The sequence below is a fragment of the Berghia stephanieae genome, chromosome 5 (genome assembly GCF_034508935.2).
Source record: "Berghia stephanieae isolate SIO BIC M18660-M18661 chromosome 5, UCSD_Bste_1.3, whole genome shotgun sequence".
Taxonomy (NCBI): domain Eukaryota; kingdom Metazoa; phylum Mollusca; class Gastropoda; order Nudibranchia; family Aeolidiidae; genus Berghia; species Berghia stephanieae.
Genome location: NC_088364.1, coordinates 64,848,000 through 64,866,433, shown reverse-complemented (window position 1 = coordinate 64,866,433; position 18,434 = coordinate 64,848,000). Strand labels below are relative to the sequence as shown.

The 18,434-nt window shown below is 38.6% G+C and overlaps 1 protein-coding gene across 46 annotated transcripts in view; it reads right to left on the bottom strand.

Annotated features, from left to right (window-relative positions):
- The window catches only part of LOC144973405 (uncharacterized), a 265,478-nt gene that overhangs the window by 14,447 nt on the left and 232,597 nt on the right, over positions 1-18,434 (bottom strand). Inside the window, exons 1-2 of one of the 46 annotated variants that reach the window (XM_078915809.1) lie at positions 11,977-12,092; positions 4,138-9,929 (exon numbers count right to left, since the gene is read on the bottom strand). The exons of 44 other annotated variants lie outside the window; for them this stretch is intronic. In XM_078915809.1, coding sequence (XP_078771935.1) covers positions 4,138-9,265 — 5,128 coding nt within the window. In that variant the 5' untranslated portion in view covers positions 9,266-9,929; positions 11,977-12,092. One more of the 46 variants, XM_078915808.1, reaches the window with a different exon arrangement.

Sequence of the window (18,434 nt, the reverse complement as noted above, 5' to 3'; positions counted from 1 at the left end):
CGAGTTTTCTGGCCAAATGTTAACATACGTGTTTTTCCAGAGTAGGGCAGTAAAAAGAAATGGTTAAAGTTAAAGACACTGATTCAGACTATCAAGTATGGCGTAAGAAAATATGATATGAGCAAAACGTGTTGGCAAATAGAATAGAATAGCCGAGCTGCCTACTTGAAATGTCAAAACTTCGTAGTTTACAAGGGAGAAAAAAGAAAAAGAAAAAGTCACTTTAAAAAGCCTTATAAATAAACAATTTGGTCTGAGCATGATAAAAAAAAATGCTCCAAAGTACTGGATATATGTTGTAAGTGCTTAAACTTTCTTTTTCAACAATATTTATTTAGTCAAAGAGACATATGCAGCTCAGTAGCTCGAGACAAAAAAAGCAAATCGTATTTCTACGAATTTTTCGTGGTACAAGGCAAGTCTGGAATAAGCTAATAGTGCACGTGAAACTTCAAAAGATCAATAAAAGCTTAAAGCAGGAAAAACGCTCGACGTGTTGTGAGAAACGTGCGATCATGTTACAACAATCAATAAGGCATTGGCGATATCATGTTATATCTTATGGGAAAAACACAAATAAAGCCCCCCCCCCCCTCCACACCCACACACACCCACTCATAATAATGTGCCACACTTTGAAAGCATTGAGATGAATTAGGAAGCAGGCACTGGTGTAAGACAAAGATCTGAAATAGGCACTAAAATGTGTATGAAATGGTGCCAGACAAAGCTTTGTCTTGCACTGTTTCATGTCCACTTTTTTCAGATCTATAATATCTTACACCAGTGCCTGCTCCCCAACACTTTGTCACTTTGAAAACAATGCTGCTTAAAGTATTGATTTAACCAAAACAAACAAACAAACAATAAAATGAACATGTGTGAAGTAGTCTGATGATAACCAAACACAAATATGCGGGTAGTCATTGTGTTATCTTCAAATGTCTGTGTATTATTTTGTTTTGGCTTTGCTTTGACTGATTATTTTTTCTATACGATATCACGAATTCGGATCGTGTATCTATCTATAGTCAACAATGCAAAATTTATTGATTAAAACAACAATGTTTTAAACACTTGTTTCCAAAAAGAAATTATAGAATAGTGTTAACAAAACACGATGTGGAATTGGTCGAATTTTCAAACATTCGATTTCAAACATTTCTATATGTTATGTCCGTAATGTGTTTTTCATGAGATGTACTATACTATTTGTAAAGCTATAGTAGCATGCAACATTTTAAAAGGTCAAAAAATAAAATGGGGAAAATTGAATAAATATAAAGAATACGATAGAATTAGTTTCGAAAGCCCCGGTTTTAGTCTAAATTCCAGGGATAAATATCATGGCAAATGGTGTCTACAATATAATATATTATCATTATAATATCAACTATCTATCTTTTTCTTAAAACATAACATGATGGGTTAGTCACACTTGCAATGTGCTAATGGCACTATTCAAATCAAAGAGAAACTGGATGCAAAACAACTAGAGGGTGAATCAAAAATTAGCGACTAAGGTGCTTATTCTTGGAAATCTAGCGCTAAAAGTCTTCAAGATGGGATTGATACCTTTCCTCTGGGTGGAGGACAGCCCCGATGGGGGAGAGGGTTTCACTCCGAGGAGTTGAAAAGCGGAAGTCCGATTTACACCTCTCCAAGTTTCCAAGTGTGGAACGCCACTCCTGAAATTCTTACTGGCGTTCCGTGTGGGTGGAGGGGGAGGAGGGGGAGGAGGGGGAGGCGGGGCTTGAGCTGGATTGGGTTTTTTGATTGGTTGGGGGTTGTTATGGAATTTGGGTTGGTTGTGTGGATTTTTGTAAGGAAGAGGTGTGTCAATGTAAGCACTATTCTTCGTGTATCTCGGAGTACTAGCGACGCTTGTGTTAGCGATCTGGTAGGACATTTTCCGCGAAACATCACGAGACTGTTTTAAGCTATTTTCAGCTTGCCCCACAGTTTTTCTTCTGGGGCTAGAGGCGATTGGAACAGAAGCAGCTGCTTGACCTGGCAACCAAATGGGATCGATCTCGGATCTAGGGGCAGCCCGCACATCCCCGAGACTTTTATTTCTATTGATTTGACCGTAACGGCGCTGATCGTTCAGGTCGTTGTCGTGGTAGAAGCTCCAAAATCGAGAGGGACTTTGAGTTCTTCTGCGGGAAGAGTCTCTCAGACTATCAACTGCTCTAGCGCTCGACTTGCTTCTGGTTGGAGGTTTGGGAGCTCCCGAGGCTGATTTTGATCTTGAAGCATTCGAACTCCCTTGTCTCCTGGTGGTTGATCGTCCACGACGCTGAGGTGGTTCAGTTTTTTCGTTGACCTCCTTTTCTGGTTTGTTCGGGGTGTTGATCATTAAGAACGATAAGCGAGGACCGCTTAGAGTCTGCGCTTTATTATTATAGTTATGATACCATGGAGCGTGTTGAGCGCCGGTCGATTTTGAATCAGGACTATCCGCTTCATTGAAAGGCAAATTTTTTGGAGGTTCCAATGGAGTGGAGGTGACAAGGGGAGAGTACTCTTGGGAACGGTAATGGTCGTCATCGTAATAATATGATGACGCAGAGGGTGGAGGCGGGATCGCTGGAGGCTGGAAATGCTGGGAAGATTCTTGACTCCATTCGTGTTTCGGTTGATAATAACGTTGTTGGTTGTGATGCTGTTGTTGTTGCTGCTGCTGTTGAAGTTGTTTTTTATTATGTTGAAGACTACTCCCTGATGTTTTTTTAAAAAATGTATTTATTATTATTATTTTTGTTTTTGGTCAAAATTAATTTTCGTTAAATTGTTCGTGTGGAATAAGGTATTTTAACAGCATAACAACGGTCATTTTCGACGTTTAAAAAAAAAAGAAAAGAAAAAGACACGAAACAACAATTTTGGAGGAGGGGAGGAGGGAAGGAAAATGAATGAGGGCAGGGGAAAAACAAAACAAATAAAAACCTATCAAGCATGCAAAGCAAACAATGGAAATGAAATGCACATTATATAACATACAAAAATAAAAGTGATCTGGCAGTTAAATTACAGGTGATACCGTGTAGTAACTTAATGAAATTATACTACCAAGACATTACATAATCATAACAATAAAGCGGCAAATTTTGAGAGGTAACAGTATTCAGAGATATCAACCAATGGCTAAACAGGGAAAAAAAAAGGTTGTTTATGACACTGAATTTGAATTACACTTTTCCTGTTTTTGTTGTTAGCAGAAAAAGGGTTTGAACCCTAAACGTTCTTTTTAAAGTATTATATGTTGTTGTGTTTAAAAAAATATATTTTGGGTTGGGGTTTTTTTGTTGTCTTTTAAAATTTGTTCTAAGCTGATAAACTATTTTGTTTTCAATATTTTTTTTACAATCCACGCACAGTTTCTGTAGATAATTATAGACTTTTAAGATTTTGTAAGAAAGCTAATGCCTGTTTTCGTGATGACGAATGGTAGATATTGCCATTTGTGTGCTGACGAGAAAGAAACATTGACAGCCAATGAGTATTGTGTGTTGACGAGGAAGAAGAAACATTGCAAGCCAATATGTGTTGTATTTTGACGAGAAAAAAAAAATGAAAGCTAATACGTGCTGTGTTTGATGAGAAAGAAACGATGATGGCTAATTAGTGTTGTTTGTTGACGATGAAAGAAACGATGGTGAAGAGGAATAATGAAGCATTGTGAATGAACCAAACAATCCCATAACAATCACACACACAACAACAACAACAAAAAAATGAAAATTAAATCTTTAAAAATTTACAAGTTTTAGCTTCCCCCGAACAGTCGAGAATAAGCAACAATAAGTAAGTTGGTAAGCGATGTATTTTGAATTGCACGCCAGTATGACCCGTCTGTATTTAACAAATTGTAAAGGCATAGTTAAACCAATTTTCCCTTCACCATTATCAGACACATAATTATACAATCAACAACGACAAACGAAAAATAAAACAAAACACCCCCCCCCCCCCCCCCCAAAAAAAAAAAAATAAATAAATAAAAACCAATAACAAACCAAAAAATAATCAAGTAAATTATCACATGAAATTTATCGCCTTTGAGCACATTCGAATCCCGCCGTAAAAAATAAAAAGTTCAAGGTTAAGGGTTCATTGCAATTTTTAAATAATTACCTTGCCGATTCACCCAATCCGATACTAGAGAAGACTTTTCAGGAAAACTTGAATTGTGTTGGCTGGTGCTGACATTGTAATCCTGGCCAGGGTTCCTATTGTGGCTACTCCCGAAATCAGACGGTAAAGATTTCCTATAAATGTTTTTCCCACTACTTTCATTCTGGTTCCCATTTTCGAATCTTCTTTTGACGTCATCCACCCGATTTCCTTTGGGAACGACTTTCACCGGCACCGCGTGAAAAGATTGATCTTTTTCGAAATTGTCCATAATCCTAGAATTGAGAATATCACGAGAGGACTGGGAGAGTTTTGGGTTATTTCTCGCCTCCGCATGACGCAAAGTGTTTGGGGGTTTTATAGGAGGCGTCCGGTATTCATTGCTCATATTTCTGTTTCCATGACTTAATTTCATGTCATCGGTTTGATACCGAAGATCATGTTGATAATTCGATTTACTACCATAAACACCGACATCCGTATTCTTATCTCTGTCGTGAGAGACATTTGATGACGAGTTGTCTTTCTTTTGTTGCAAATCTAGGTCAGGCGGCTGGGTTTTATTGCTATTTTTATTTGGCTCGCGTTTCCCCGACCCCCATTCATTTCCAATGAGCTCTAGGTACTCCATAGTTAATTTACCGGCATGGGAGGGTGAGTGGTATTTTTTTCGAGGGTGTTCTAATTTGCGCCCTTCTCTAGCGCCCTCTAACTCCTTGTAGATGTCATCGGGTGGAATGTACGGGTCATAATGACCTTTGAAATTGTGGCTACTGTTGTCTTTGGGATTTGCATCTTTTCTAAAATTGGGATCTTTAAATAACACCTTATCTGGATTTGAAAACATATCATCTGCTTTATTATTGGAGTGAAAAGAACGTGGAAGAGTTTTTGATCTCGTGTTATTTTCAAGGGTTGAAGAAGAGTTCTCTCTGTACTCAAAACGATGGCTTAGATCCTCTACGTTGTTGACATTTCCAGACTGACTCCGTGGCAAACTCCTAGCACGCTGGTATCTGTCCTGAGGGTCAACTAGGGTCAGATCTGGCACTGATTTTATCCTCCCTCTTTCGCTTACATGACTAACAGTTTTGTTATTTGCGGATTCAAAAACATTTTTCAAGGACAAAACAGAAGACTGGGATTTCGATAATGGGACACCTCGTTGTTTCATATAGGTTGGCGGATTGTGCTTTTTAGCCGCATTGCTGGATATAGGAATGTTTTCTGTTTCGTTTGGAAACGTATTTTTGTAATCAATGTCATGTTTTGATCGACGTAAAATATTTTTTAAGGGTTCTACATCCATCGAGCTTAAGTGCTGTTCATGTCGAAAGGGATGTGACACAGCTGTCTCAAAACCTGCTGGTTCTCGTGGACTCAGCAAATCTTCCTCGCTATGGTTGACAATGAATGTCCCCGTACTTCCATCTGATGATGAACAGGGGCTGTTCGAACTATCGTCTGGGTTTTGAGCGATATCTGTTACACCCGTCCATTTTCTCAGCTGACCATACCGTCGTTCTTCTTTTGGGTGAGCCATAATGTCACTAGAGTTATTTCCAACAGCGTCCTTGGATGAATTGGGCACATCCGTCTTGACATCCAATCTCCTAGTTAAATCGGGCCTGAATGTTCGAGCACGGGGTGCAACTTGCACGTCCACGCCCGATATCTGAGTAAAAGATTCAACTAGTAACGTTCTATTTCCTATCGAATTTTTCCTTGGCGCTGGAATTGGTGATCGGGGTACAAGAGAATCCTTTTCAAGCTCCAGCTTTGTGGGATTTGAGGGTTCAGAATGAGATAAACTTTCTTTCGGAATGTTCATTCTGGGTAAAGTACTCCGAGCAAATTCGTTATTTGTGGCAAACCCTCTTAGGTTGGCAACTTTGAATGAAGACGGGGTTTCAGGTCTCATTTCTGGCACATTTCCGGTTGCAGTTAAATTTGTAAAATTTCTTGGTAGAGATTTTGTATTATGGCTGCCGTGATCAGCTTTATTAGAATCAATAAAATTGAATTCAAAACTTAAACTATTATCCATGGAGTAATCACGTGATGAGAAATCGGTGACGTCATTTTCTGCTGGATTAAAATCAAACCTAGTTGATTTCTTATTTTCTGCGAGCTCCTTTTCAACTAATACGACATCAGGCATTTTTTGATGAGTGCTATCTACCCAATGATCAACCTCAGAATATTTCCTCACCCGATCATTGTTACCTATATCTGTATTGTCATAAGGCATTCGGCTACCCTCAACACGGTTTATAGCATTTTCTATGGGCCTTTTTTCTTCATTTTTATCCGATAATGGCGAGAAAGGATCCCTCAATTCATCACCAGGTGACATTTGAGCTTGGTATTCATGAAGCAAGCCGTGCAGTCTGTCCGTTTTTTCATCTCTCTCGACCCTCTCGGATGGATACGCATTTACAAACCTGAAGTCACTTTCAGTTAGAGAGGAGTAAGGCTGAAATTTACTCAAGTCTAACTCGGTGGCCGAATCGTTGACATAGCTGTGGAGATAGCCTTTCCTGGCGAGGCGTTCTCGGCGAGCTTTGGCCAACAAGTCTTCATATGTGTTGGCTGTATCTATATCACGTTTCGCATTAGCGGGAGAACTCGGGCCTGTCCCATTGCTGTGGTCTGAATGATTACTAAGAAGTCTTTGTCTTTTCGTGATTGTCGACTTTGATCCGGCTAATGGATTTGTTTCATTTGTGGATTTATTAGATTCAGATAGCGGTGCATCGCTGGAATGAGACGATGAGTCAGAAGTTCTGGACGAAGAAGTGCGTGAGGGAGTGGTGGTATCACTATGAGGATATTTTCTTGAATAAGAGGGTGTTTCCAAATGTTTTGTAAAAATGTCTTTGGAGTGAGACCGCCCTCTACCTGACTTTTTGTCAGAGCTGTCCAATTTGGAGTCTTTAGGCGGACCTGACAATGAACAGTTATCAGTTTTTTGGGGCATAAGGTCGTGCTGTGTTCTAGTTTCGATATTGTTATCTAATCTGTTATTGTTTATCGCGTTTAAATCTTTGTTACTCTTATCCGGTTTTACAACCAAAATATCCCCTTTTTCCTGTCCAAAGAATGTATCTTTTGAGGAATTTGTGCGGTGTAGATTCCCCATGGGCGGTGCAACAGACAGTTTCAGAGGACCTCCTTCATGTGGAGCTGAAACAGAACGCACGTGTAGGGCGACCAAATCTTCTTCCACGTGAAGTGAAGGTCGTTCGCTGACATTAATTTCATACGGACTTGCTGGAACCTCGACCAAGGTCGTGTCTGTAGAGCTCGAACCACTTGTCGCATGATGGCTGGCTGCTGTATCAAGTCGACTTGCATTTCCAACAGGGATATGAATTGGGTCATCATGACCGACATGTGCTTGACTAGACTTTGTTTTGGGTATAAATCGATCACGTGACTTATTTTGTTGAGATTCTTCGTAAGTTGGAAGAGTCTCCAAGGACGAACAAACCGTGTCGACTGAAGTGTTAGGTAAATATGGAGTCGAATCGGAACGAGGTATTTTTGGGTCCTGGATTTGTGAATGTTTTCGACCTAACGTTGGACTGGTCTCCGAAAACGAAAGATTTGGAGTAGACGAAGCTGACTTAAGAGTGCGTCCGTTATTATTGTTATCTGCTTGCTTGCCTTTACTGTCGTAAACGCGTTTCAGTTCTTTAACACTAGTTTTGACGTGTTTGTCGTAAAGATTATCACGACGACCACCAATGTGAGTACCATAAATGGCCCGCTGCTTTGACTGTTTCGCCGCCTGGTCCATGATCTGAATATAGGACCGCTGTAGGGAAGAAGACGAGTGAGGTTTCTGAACACTTCCTTTGCTGCTTTCCGAATCCGCCCGATTAAAATTAGATCGTTTAGCTGATTCACGTCCGATGTTATCGATCGTGTTGTATTTGGAATGGAGTTCTCCAAAAGACACGCCCTTTTTTATCACATCGCTGTCCAGTTCGTCCAATATATTCGGCGTGCTTTTTGAGAGATTCTGTGTAAGATTCGTAGCTCCCAGGTACTGGTTTATTCTTTCGTGTACCGGTATGGAGTCTTTAATACTGTTATTTCTTCTGACAGAGCTGGCTTTGTTGCTTGACGTATTGATGAAATTGTTATTGTTCACGAAAAAATCTTTGTTCTTCTGGGCATCACTCAACTCACAATATAACTCATCAATCTCCTCTTTTTTATCCCCCGCTGAAATACTTTGACGCGAATCGCTACTGAACCCAGAGTTATTTCTTTTACCCATCTCCTGGTTTTGACTCTCCAAATCATTAATGCGCCCAAGAACTTCAAAGTTCTTCTGAAGTTTCATAAATTGCTCCCCTTTGCACGATGAATACAAAAGACCGGCGGTGTAGGACTGGTAGCTTTGAGGGTCAATTCTAGACGATCTGTCACTAGTGATGCTCGCTGATTCTCGACTAAAATCACGAGAATGTTGAAAGGAACTCGAGTTGAGGGAATTTTCTAAATAATCTCCCCTAGGTGAAATTTCTGGGCTTTGGTCAGACTCTGTCATATTATTTCCAAGACTGTCCATATTTTCCATACTATCTTCGTGTTTGACACCGCTAGGAGCTGCAGAATTTCTTATTGCTTCCATCGTGAGTAGCTCGAAAGGCGATGGCGTGCGTTCGACCACGTCAGGCCCAGACTCGTCATTTATTTGGAGAAGGTCGACATTACTTTGGGAACTACTCTCCGGCTGTGTGAATGCGAAACTCGTAACTTCCTCTGTGTAAGGAAAGCTTTCATTGAAAGAGTCTTTATCTTCAGAAATATCATCGGTGGATAAATCAATCAGAAGATTATCGGAGTCGGACGGTTGATACGTGACGTTAAAATCCTCAAAACCGACATTTGCTCCACCGTCGTAGCTCGAAAAAGGGTCGCGTTCAAATCCCCCTGTGTTTCTGTCATTCTTGAAGTAAAACGAGCTTAAATCTTCTCCAGTCTCCATATTCAAGAGATTAGAATTCTGGTTAGTTTCCGTGTTATCATTGCTGTCATAGCTGGGTGGGTGTTGATTGCTCACGTCCGAAAGAAACGAATCGTAGGCAGAAGTCTGCCAAGCAGGCCTCGCCATTGTGATGGACGTATTGCCGGTATGTGTTTAAGTAAAACACTCACAAATTCTGCTAGCTAGATCCAACATACCAACACATCAAAACTTTTTTCTTAAACATAAACATTTATAGTCTGGTCGATATGGTATAGTGAGAACTAATCACCCAGCTGGCCGTCTAAAAACAATATTAAAGAGCTGGGTGACGTCAATTTCATTCATTCTATTACTATTAAGACAGAAATGGTTCTGGTTGGAATAGAGATCACATCTCTAGGTCTTCTGTCAGCAATTTATGCGCTAATCAAGCGAAATCACAAAGACGTTGTGGTACCTGATCTGCTTGTTTTTAACCAATGAACTAAGTGTATGACATGTACTTGAATCACACGCATCCTCACACATCTCCGCTACGAACGAACAAGGAAGTTCAAAAGGAAATATCGATTACAGATCCTTTTATAAAGAATTGAAAATTGCCTTTTTAAGTAATCCATAAAAAGAATCGCGTATTATGATTGTCCGCCATGCTTTGCCATTCATTCATTGTGGTATAAGAGTAACACTATACACAATCACTGTAAGTAATCACGGTTTGACATCGGTAACATTGGACAACTTGTTTTCACAACAAAGTACAAGGTAAATCCGTCATGTCACGCAAAGATGTATTTCCTGTCTATTGCTGCAATAGATTAAGTAACATTCTCACAACATATGCCCGCCAGATCAAACGTACCAAAACAATACTATGTACCTATCCATAGTCTGATTGATACATATTTCAATTATTTTTTTTAAATGAGAGATTGTTATCCAACTAGCGGTCTAAAAACAATAACAAAGACTGAGTTACGTCAACACGGTCTATAACTGAATGGAGAGAGAAGCGAAAGTGTATAACTCCCAACATTGCGTTATTCGATAGACCATTGGTATTGAGGGTGAGTAGAAATGGATCGCTCCAATCAGTAGTATAGTATGAACACAACAGACGCGACGCGGTAACTCAAACAAGCCCTGTATGTAAACAGGCTTGGGTGAGGACGGAGCACGGTGAGACAGGCAGGGAATACCTGGGTGGGGTGCTGTATCGACGACGATGACTACCAACACTCACCGCTACTCACTGCGATTTCCAGCTGATGTGCATATCAATGACGGTTTGAGTGTGCGCGTGCGTTATGTGTGTGTGTATGTGTGTGAGTGAATGTGTGTATATAGTATATATATGTGTGTGTGTGTGTGTGTGTGTGTGCATTTGTGAAGGTCTCGCTAAACTATCTGTCGCCCTAGTGCAAACAACTATACACACGAAATCGATAATGTAATGTGTGTCTATTGGCGACGCAATGAGCGTGTAGTGTAAGTGTGTATGTGTGTGTGTGTGCGTGTATTGACAATGTTAAAGGAAGAGTGAAATCAATTTAATCTAACAGATAAAACACGAAGCTACAGAAGCACGATATCCTGATGAGGCGGATGGAGGAGCTTTTGAGCAATCCGTACACACGACAGTACTCAACCACTGACTCACTCACTCACTCACCAATACACACTCACAGGTAAGAAAAGAGACAAGGAGGGTGCGACGGTAGGACACACATACGCACGTTTTTTTTCTCTCACACACACATACACGCGCGCGCGCGCACACGCACATCAAATCAATAATTGATGCCGTCGTATTCCGAGAACGTGATCCCTCCCCATTTGGTGTTCACTGATGCCGAAGACTCTTTCCATATAATTTTCGTTATCATTAATAATCAACAAAAGACGTTCACGATTCGTTTCCGCATTGGTAATTAGAACACGTTGGGCTCAGCAAGGCTATAAAGAGAATGTGTGTTGAAAACAATTTTAAATAATACTATAACTACCGAATTATTGAACAGCCAAATTCAGGGCTACCGTATAGAAAATAATATGTTGAAAATAAAATAGTACAACCAGGCCCATTGGATTTATTGATGGAGCCAAATTCAGGATTTTCGTATAAAAATATGTCGACCCACCCCCCCCCCCCCCTCTCTTCATTGAAAAAAAAAAACAGTTAAAAAAAAACAAACTACCAAAGAATTGTACGAGCACGACTTATAGATCTGATAAGCCAAAATTGCTATGGTCTCATTGTTACAATAAAAATACTCTCAAACGAACGTTTACTTATTTGCAGGTCTGATTATCCAAATTGCTATGGGCTCATCGTTGTAGTGAAAATACATACTATGAAACTTTAGATCGTCGAGCTCTTAAATTCAATGCGTTTGGTAGTCAGGACCTGCACGTGTGTGCATCTCGAGTTTGCCAAATTAAGGAATGACAGTTATAAAGAAATTATTTTGAAAAAAAAATACAACCAGTGAATCGAACGAATCCAACAACAAAAATTATTTTGTATAAAGCAACCAATATAACAATACACTATAATATCACCAGGAATACACAACGATAATTAAATATCAACACCAAACAACGGATTATAAAACGTGTCTACACACCACAACAACGATTATCTAAAAGTGATACAAATAAATATCACATTTTACACACAAGCAAGGCTACTATCACTATCACACACTTGATGTTCAGACAATTAAAAAGTACGAGTAACTTGGGGCTAAACACGGGATCGAAAGACAAAAGCCTCGAAACGAACCAAGAAAACGTCCCAAACGCATTGTAGTATTCCCGGTTCAGTTTAACTTTTAACTCTTATCAATACAAACATAGTTGTCCTCTGACTCGAGTTTAATTAACCCATTAACTGCCGTACTCTGGAAAAAACACGTATTAAAAATTTGGCCAGAAAACTCGAACTTCAAATATCGATCGATTTAAATGGCCCTCGTCTCGGCAAAAAAATAACTCTCAACCCTAGAACTTAAGGAAGACTTCGGCAAAGTCCCAGGTTTGGGAGTTTTTGTCAAGATATGGGTCGTTTAAATCGATCAATATTTGGAGGCCGATTTTCTGGTCAAGTTTTTAAATATGACGAGTTTTTCCAGAGTACAACAGTGAACTGGTGATAACTATACAATGGGACAATTTAAAAGCCATTCATAAACGACAGCACACCTGCTGTTACATCGAGATTAGTTTATTCCACTCTTGCATTTGTGACTCATCGACTTAAAAGGGTAATGTGACCAGATGAAACCTATTCTGAAAATCGACTTTTGAATTCTAACTCACGGAATTTAATATGAATATAATATACGCGCCATTGAGAAGATAAGAACGAATGTGGTCTTGTGATATGACACTCGCTTTCTTATCAGAAGGTCCTGGGTTCCAGCCTCGCTAGCGCATAATTGAGTCCTTGGTAAAACACTCTTTGCTCACATTCTCTCACCGCATCCACGTGTAAAATGAGTACCTGGCCGTCAACAGCATTGTCTGTGTCGGGAAAAAAAATGAAATATCGCATAACAGGCGTCATGTCTCGGTCTACGTGTTACGTGGTGCTGTTGGCCAGGGACCCTTTGGAAAGCACTTTGAGCATGTTTAGTAGATATTATTCCGCTATATTAGAGATCAAGTTTCTATAAACTGCTGAGGTCTCGACATTTGTTATTTCTTCAATTTTTTCTTTAAATGTGTTTTTAAATATGTGGTTTAATGGTATGACACTCGTCTTTGGACCAGAAGGTCCTGGGTTCGAGCCCCGCTCTGAGAGACGCATAGTTTTGTCCATGTCAAAGGCTCTTGACTCGTATTCTCCCACGATACTCAGGTGTAAAATTAGTACCTTGTCTGTCGGACAAAAAAACCCAACAATTTGGCATTTCGCCTAACAGGCGCAACGTCTCGTGCTAAATACTCAGGCATCACGTCTCGTACTAAAATGACAAGTGTTACTATTGGCTACGGACCCCATTGTAAAGCGCCTAGAGCACATTTAGAGAATATCGCTCAATATAAAAGCTCAAGTTTTTAAATTCTCAATTGTCAAAAACTACCCCCCCCCCCTTTCCCAAATTCCTCACAAACACATAATATAACACCGAATCGAATCGGCGAGTCACATCCGACATGACCAGGTGTGAGGGTGGATTCCCTAAAACGGACCAACTGTCAACGGATAACAACAACAACGACGATACGTGCGTGATACGCGTTAGAAACGCCTCAACAATGCCAAATATGCGATTGGCTAATCTGTTAACAATAATTGTAGTTGAAACAACAGCATCATATTCCGATGGTCCTCTGCAATACTCTGACGAAACTCAATTTTGATTTATTTATTTAAAAAATTGGCCATTTTTTTTTAAAATTCAAAATTATCGATTTTCAAATTTGACAATTCAAAAGAAGTCTCAGGTTTGATTGATAACCCGTGCCAAGTTGAGAGTCATTTCAATCGATCGGTATTTTAAAGCATTTTTTTTTGTTGTTGTTGCCAAAATAAAAAAAAAATAAAAATAAAGTTTTCTGTCTGAGCACACGAGTGTAGTTGAAACCACGGTTGCCAGATGGCCACGTGCACGGCCATTTTGGACGAGAATTGCCACACAGCGTTGTTTCTAACATTAATTTTAATTATCATTCTTTTCAAGAAAATATCCCTGCCTAGTCTATTCGATTTTTTGTTCATCAAAACTGATGATTTTCAAGGGGGCAGGGTATTAGTAATGTTTGACTACGCGAGTTTCTATTTGGCCATTTTTGAAGTCGAAATTGGCCACGACCAACTCTGGCCATCTGGCAGTCCTGGCTGAACGAGACCACTTGCATGCTATTCCCACGACAATCAGACAGAAGTGTTATCAGTGATGAGCTATTCTGTGCTATGTGGCTAACAGTTGTTAAACTTGTTATCACGACAATATTGCCCGATAAAGTTCTGAATAACAAGGAAGGATACGACATAAACTGTGTGTCTGTACCACAAGGGGTTCAACACTTCCTATTTCTATCAAAATCTATTTCAACTATCTACGCGCACACACACACACACACACACACACACACACACACACACACAAACAAATAAACAGATATTTTCTTTAAGGGTTTTCTAATTCAAACAATGAATTTAAAAAAAAAAACAAACAAACAAAAAATCAAAAACAAAAGAACGGGAATAAAAAAATAAACAAATAAATAAAAACAAAGAAAAAACAATCAAAGAAACAACCCCAAACCTTGTACAAACCTTGCAGCTAACACTATTTCTTTATTTTAAAAAACAGTTTTCATTGCGCTAACGTCAGACAACTTGGAATTAATTCGTTTTTGTCCATATTTCGATCCTGCGATAAACACAAGAGATTCCCCCCCCCCCCCCCCCCCCCCCCATTATAGATACTGTTGGAATGGCCATAAAATAATTTCTAACACAACACCAAGGAAATTAACAAGAAAACATCAAATTTCAGCCACATTACAATGGAAAAAGTCTTGCGTCACTAAAATCGACGATGCAGTCTTGAGTGAAAACTTCATCAAATATAAATAAAAAATGGAATGCAAACCAGAGACTATTAAGTCGAGAGACATCGCAGGCGAGCGAAAAGCACTGAGTCGGTTAAGCCGAGAAGACACCACGACCCAGTACCGAGCCTTGGAGGCTACCGTCTCTATCCATCTATTCGTACATTTTCATTGCTCTCACACGGCATGTTTAGATGTTATAAAAGTCCATTCATCGATGGGAAACCCAACACTTCTTCAATGCGTTTAAACATTCACTGAAGCATTTAATGGCCGTCGTTTTACTACGCCTATGTCAGAAACCACCAAAAATTAAACGTAATCATTATAGGAGTGGAAAATAGGAGCATTACCAGCTTAATTGATTATCATCTTCTTTCATCAGCAAAATTATAATATGCTATGCTATCATGACTTCCGTTATCTTTCAGATAGAGATAGCCTGCTAAGTAGTGTATCTATGTGTAATATGTAGTATGTGTGAGTGTGTGTGTGTGTGTGTGTATGTAGTGCCGATACTAATGACATAACCCGTTATCTACCTAACACAATGATGACACCACTGACAACAACACCAGTAACAATTTCATATCCAAAGATAAATCACATAATAGAAGTTGTAGTTATGGATCAAGGCCAGGCAAAGCAACACGGAAAACTCAATTTAACGCAAAACATTCCATTAAAACAATATTAAATCATGCCAAATTATTATGGCCTCATTGGTGTAATGGAAATACTCTCAATTTAATGCAAAACATAGTCCATTAAAACAATGTTAAACCATGCCAAATTATTAGGGTCCGATTGTTGTAATGGAAAATACTCTCAATTTAACGCAAAACATTGTCCATTAAAACAATGTTAAATCATGCCAAATTCGGTGCTGTAATAGTAATAACTCTCAAACTAACGCAAAACATTGGCCATTGCATCAATGAGACCATAGCAATTTAGGTTATCAGATCTGCAAATAAGTATACGTTGATTCAAACCTATGCCAAGTTACGAATAAGATCTGATCGAACCTATAGATAGAATAAATTTGAGGTCACTCAGGTCTTTGTTATTGTTTTTTGCCATCCGCGTTTATGGGTAATTCTCATTAAACTGAATTAACCTGACTATAAATGATCATGGTTACACGTAGTTTTTTGTGTTGGTCCGTTATACTTCCGGATGGCAATGTTGTTAACTTCTAAGCTAAGCGCATACTATCTATAAACATTCAAGGTTACACATAGTTTTGTGTGTTGGTCCGTTATACATCTGGATGGCAATGTTGTGTGCTTCTTCACCAAGCGCATACTATCTATAATGTATCCACTGCTCTGCCCTAACAGACAGTAGGACATACCATTTGATACACATACGAACTATTAAGTAGGTATTGCAAAGTCAAACAACGATATCATATGACAATAACAATAGATATAAATGGTCACTCATGTCGAGGGTTTCATTTTCATGAACAATTTTCAATGTACTTCGAGGGGGGGGGGGGGGAGGGTCCGTAGCTCGGTAGATAGAACAATCGCATATTGAGCAAAGGGATCTTGAAATGTCGAGATGTTTTTTTTGTTTTCTTTCTGACCTGTTGTACACCCAGCAATGAGCGAGCAACCTCCTGTCCATCCAGCAGTGAGTGAGCAGCTGGTCTGTTAAATCTGGCGGACGACTGACTTGTGTCCTATCTGAATGGTAGCAGCAAATGGTAGACAGCTAGGTCTGTTTAACGCCTGAGAAATCGCGAAAAACTCCCGACTCTGAGGGACACTTTCAATGCATATTCCAGTTGCATTAAATTTAAAGTCTGGACAATAAGTAAGTTAACGATGGCTACGGTCTGACACTGACCAAAATATTAGGTCAAAAGACAAGGCGACATCCTCCAAAAAGAAAACAAATTGTGACTTGTATTCAATAGTTCAATCAATGGGATCACTTGATTCCTTGGAACTCTACCAACGACAGCTCACTAGGCGGAGCACTAACGTAAAACTGACGTCAAAATACAAGTCCTACTGTTTGACTAAATATTCGACAGGTAGTCAGGGGTCTGAGGTTCGATCCCCAGTCGAAGAAGACTGATTTATATTTTTAAAAATGTTTTTTATTCTCTTGTATTTTTCTTTCATGTTTTGTCTGGCACTGTTTCATACAAACTTTTTCACATCTTTATCTACGATACACCGACCGCAATACAAAAGAATGAGCTAGTAACAATAAGATATTACAGAATCAAGATGACGTCACTCAGCTTTGTTATTGCTCCTTCTCACCAAATTCTTTCAATAGAACGGGAAAGAAGATGACGTCACTCTGCTCTTTCTTATTATTTTAAACAGCCTGTTGGTGATTTGTACTCGGTAAATTATATCAATCAGACTAAAAACGTTTTGTGGGTTGGTATGTTAAATTTGGCTGGCCAATGTTGTGAGTATTTTAACTTAAAACGCATAGCATCAATAAACGTTTAAAAGTTACACATAGCTTTGTGTTTTTGGTTTGTTTGATGTTTGTATTTTTTTTTTTTACGATTCATCTGGCGGGCAGACCTGGTGCGTGTTTTACTTAAACGCAAAGCATCAATAAATATGAGTGCATATGCAGTTTAATTAACACAATGAATAGTACTCACTAACACACACAGAACAGAAAAAAAGTACATTATCTCATACAAAACTAAACAACCCCCCCCCCCCCCCCCCCAAAAAAAAAAAAAAATCCGAAAAATCTAAAAAAAAAACAGAACAAAGAAAAAACAACAAATGGTTGTATCGTAGTGCATAATGAACGACGAAGATGGCATGACAGAAAATAGAGAAGTGAGATGAATGTAGTGGATAGAACAGCGAATGTATTAATTTTAATTTCTCTTGTGTACGATAATGATAATAATAATATACACTGTGGTTTTGAATTAATGATGCCAAAAGCAATTTATAACAATATTATAATCTACGAGAAAAAAGAACTATTAATTTTAACTCGAGCTTTGTGATCTTTATGATAAACTAAGCGAGTGTTTGTTTTTTATTTGGTTGTTATTGTTGTTGTTATTTAAACATTAATAAATAATTGAATAATATTATGTTATTCGCCATTTGCATTAATTACAACTTATGTAGCTGCCATAAAGATACGATTCCAATGCAGTGTTATTCTTGGTTAGAAGATAAAAATAAAAATACGAAACTAAAACCAAATGGAGCATCCAGTTTTACGAACATAATAATCAAAGCCACAATATATATATATATATATATATATATATATATATATATATATATATATATATATATATATATATATATAATAACACACATACATATAACATACAAATATATATATATATATACACATAATAATCAAATCGTGTATAAATTAAGAAGAGTCCGATGAAGGAGAAAGTTACTTTTCAAAAGTACATGCTGATGGTGTCCGCCTCTAACTAATAAAAACGAGAGAGATGATAATGAGAAAAACAAACTAACTAAACAAAACGACAAAAAAAAAAAAAAAAAAAGGGTGGTCGACTTTGAGCGACAGCAAAGATTTTTATGATGACACACACAGTCAAAATGCATGGTTTGTTTTATTTGGGTGCGAAAGGAAGGCATCCATATATATTAATATATCATAGACATATATTGTAGGAACTAATGATGCTGAAATGTTCACGATGGAGCATTTATATTCCGCTGTCCAAGGGCGGTAAATCCATTAAAAAGGATAGCTTTAATAT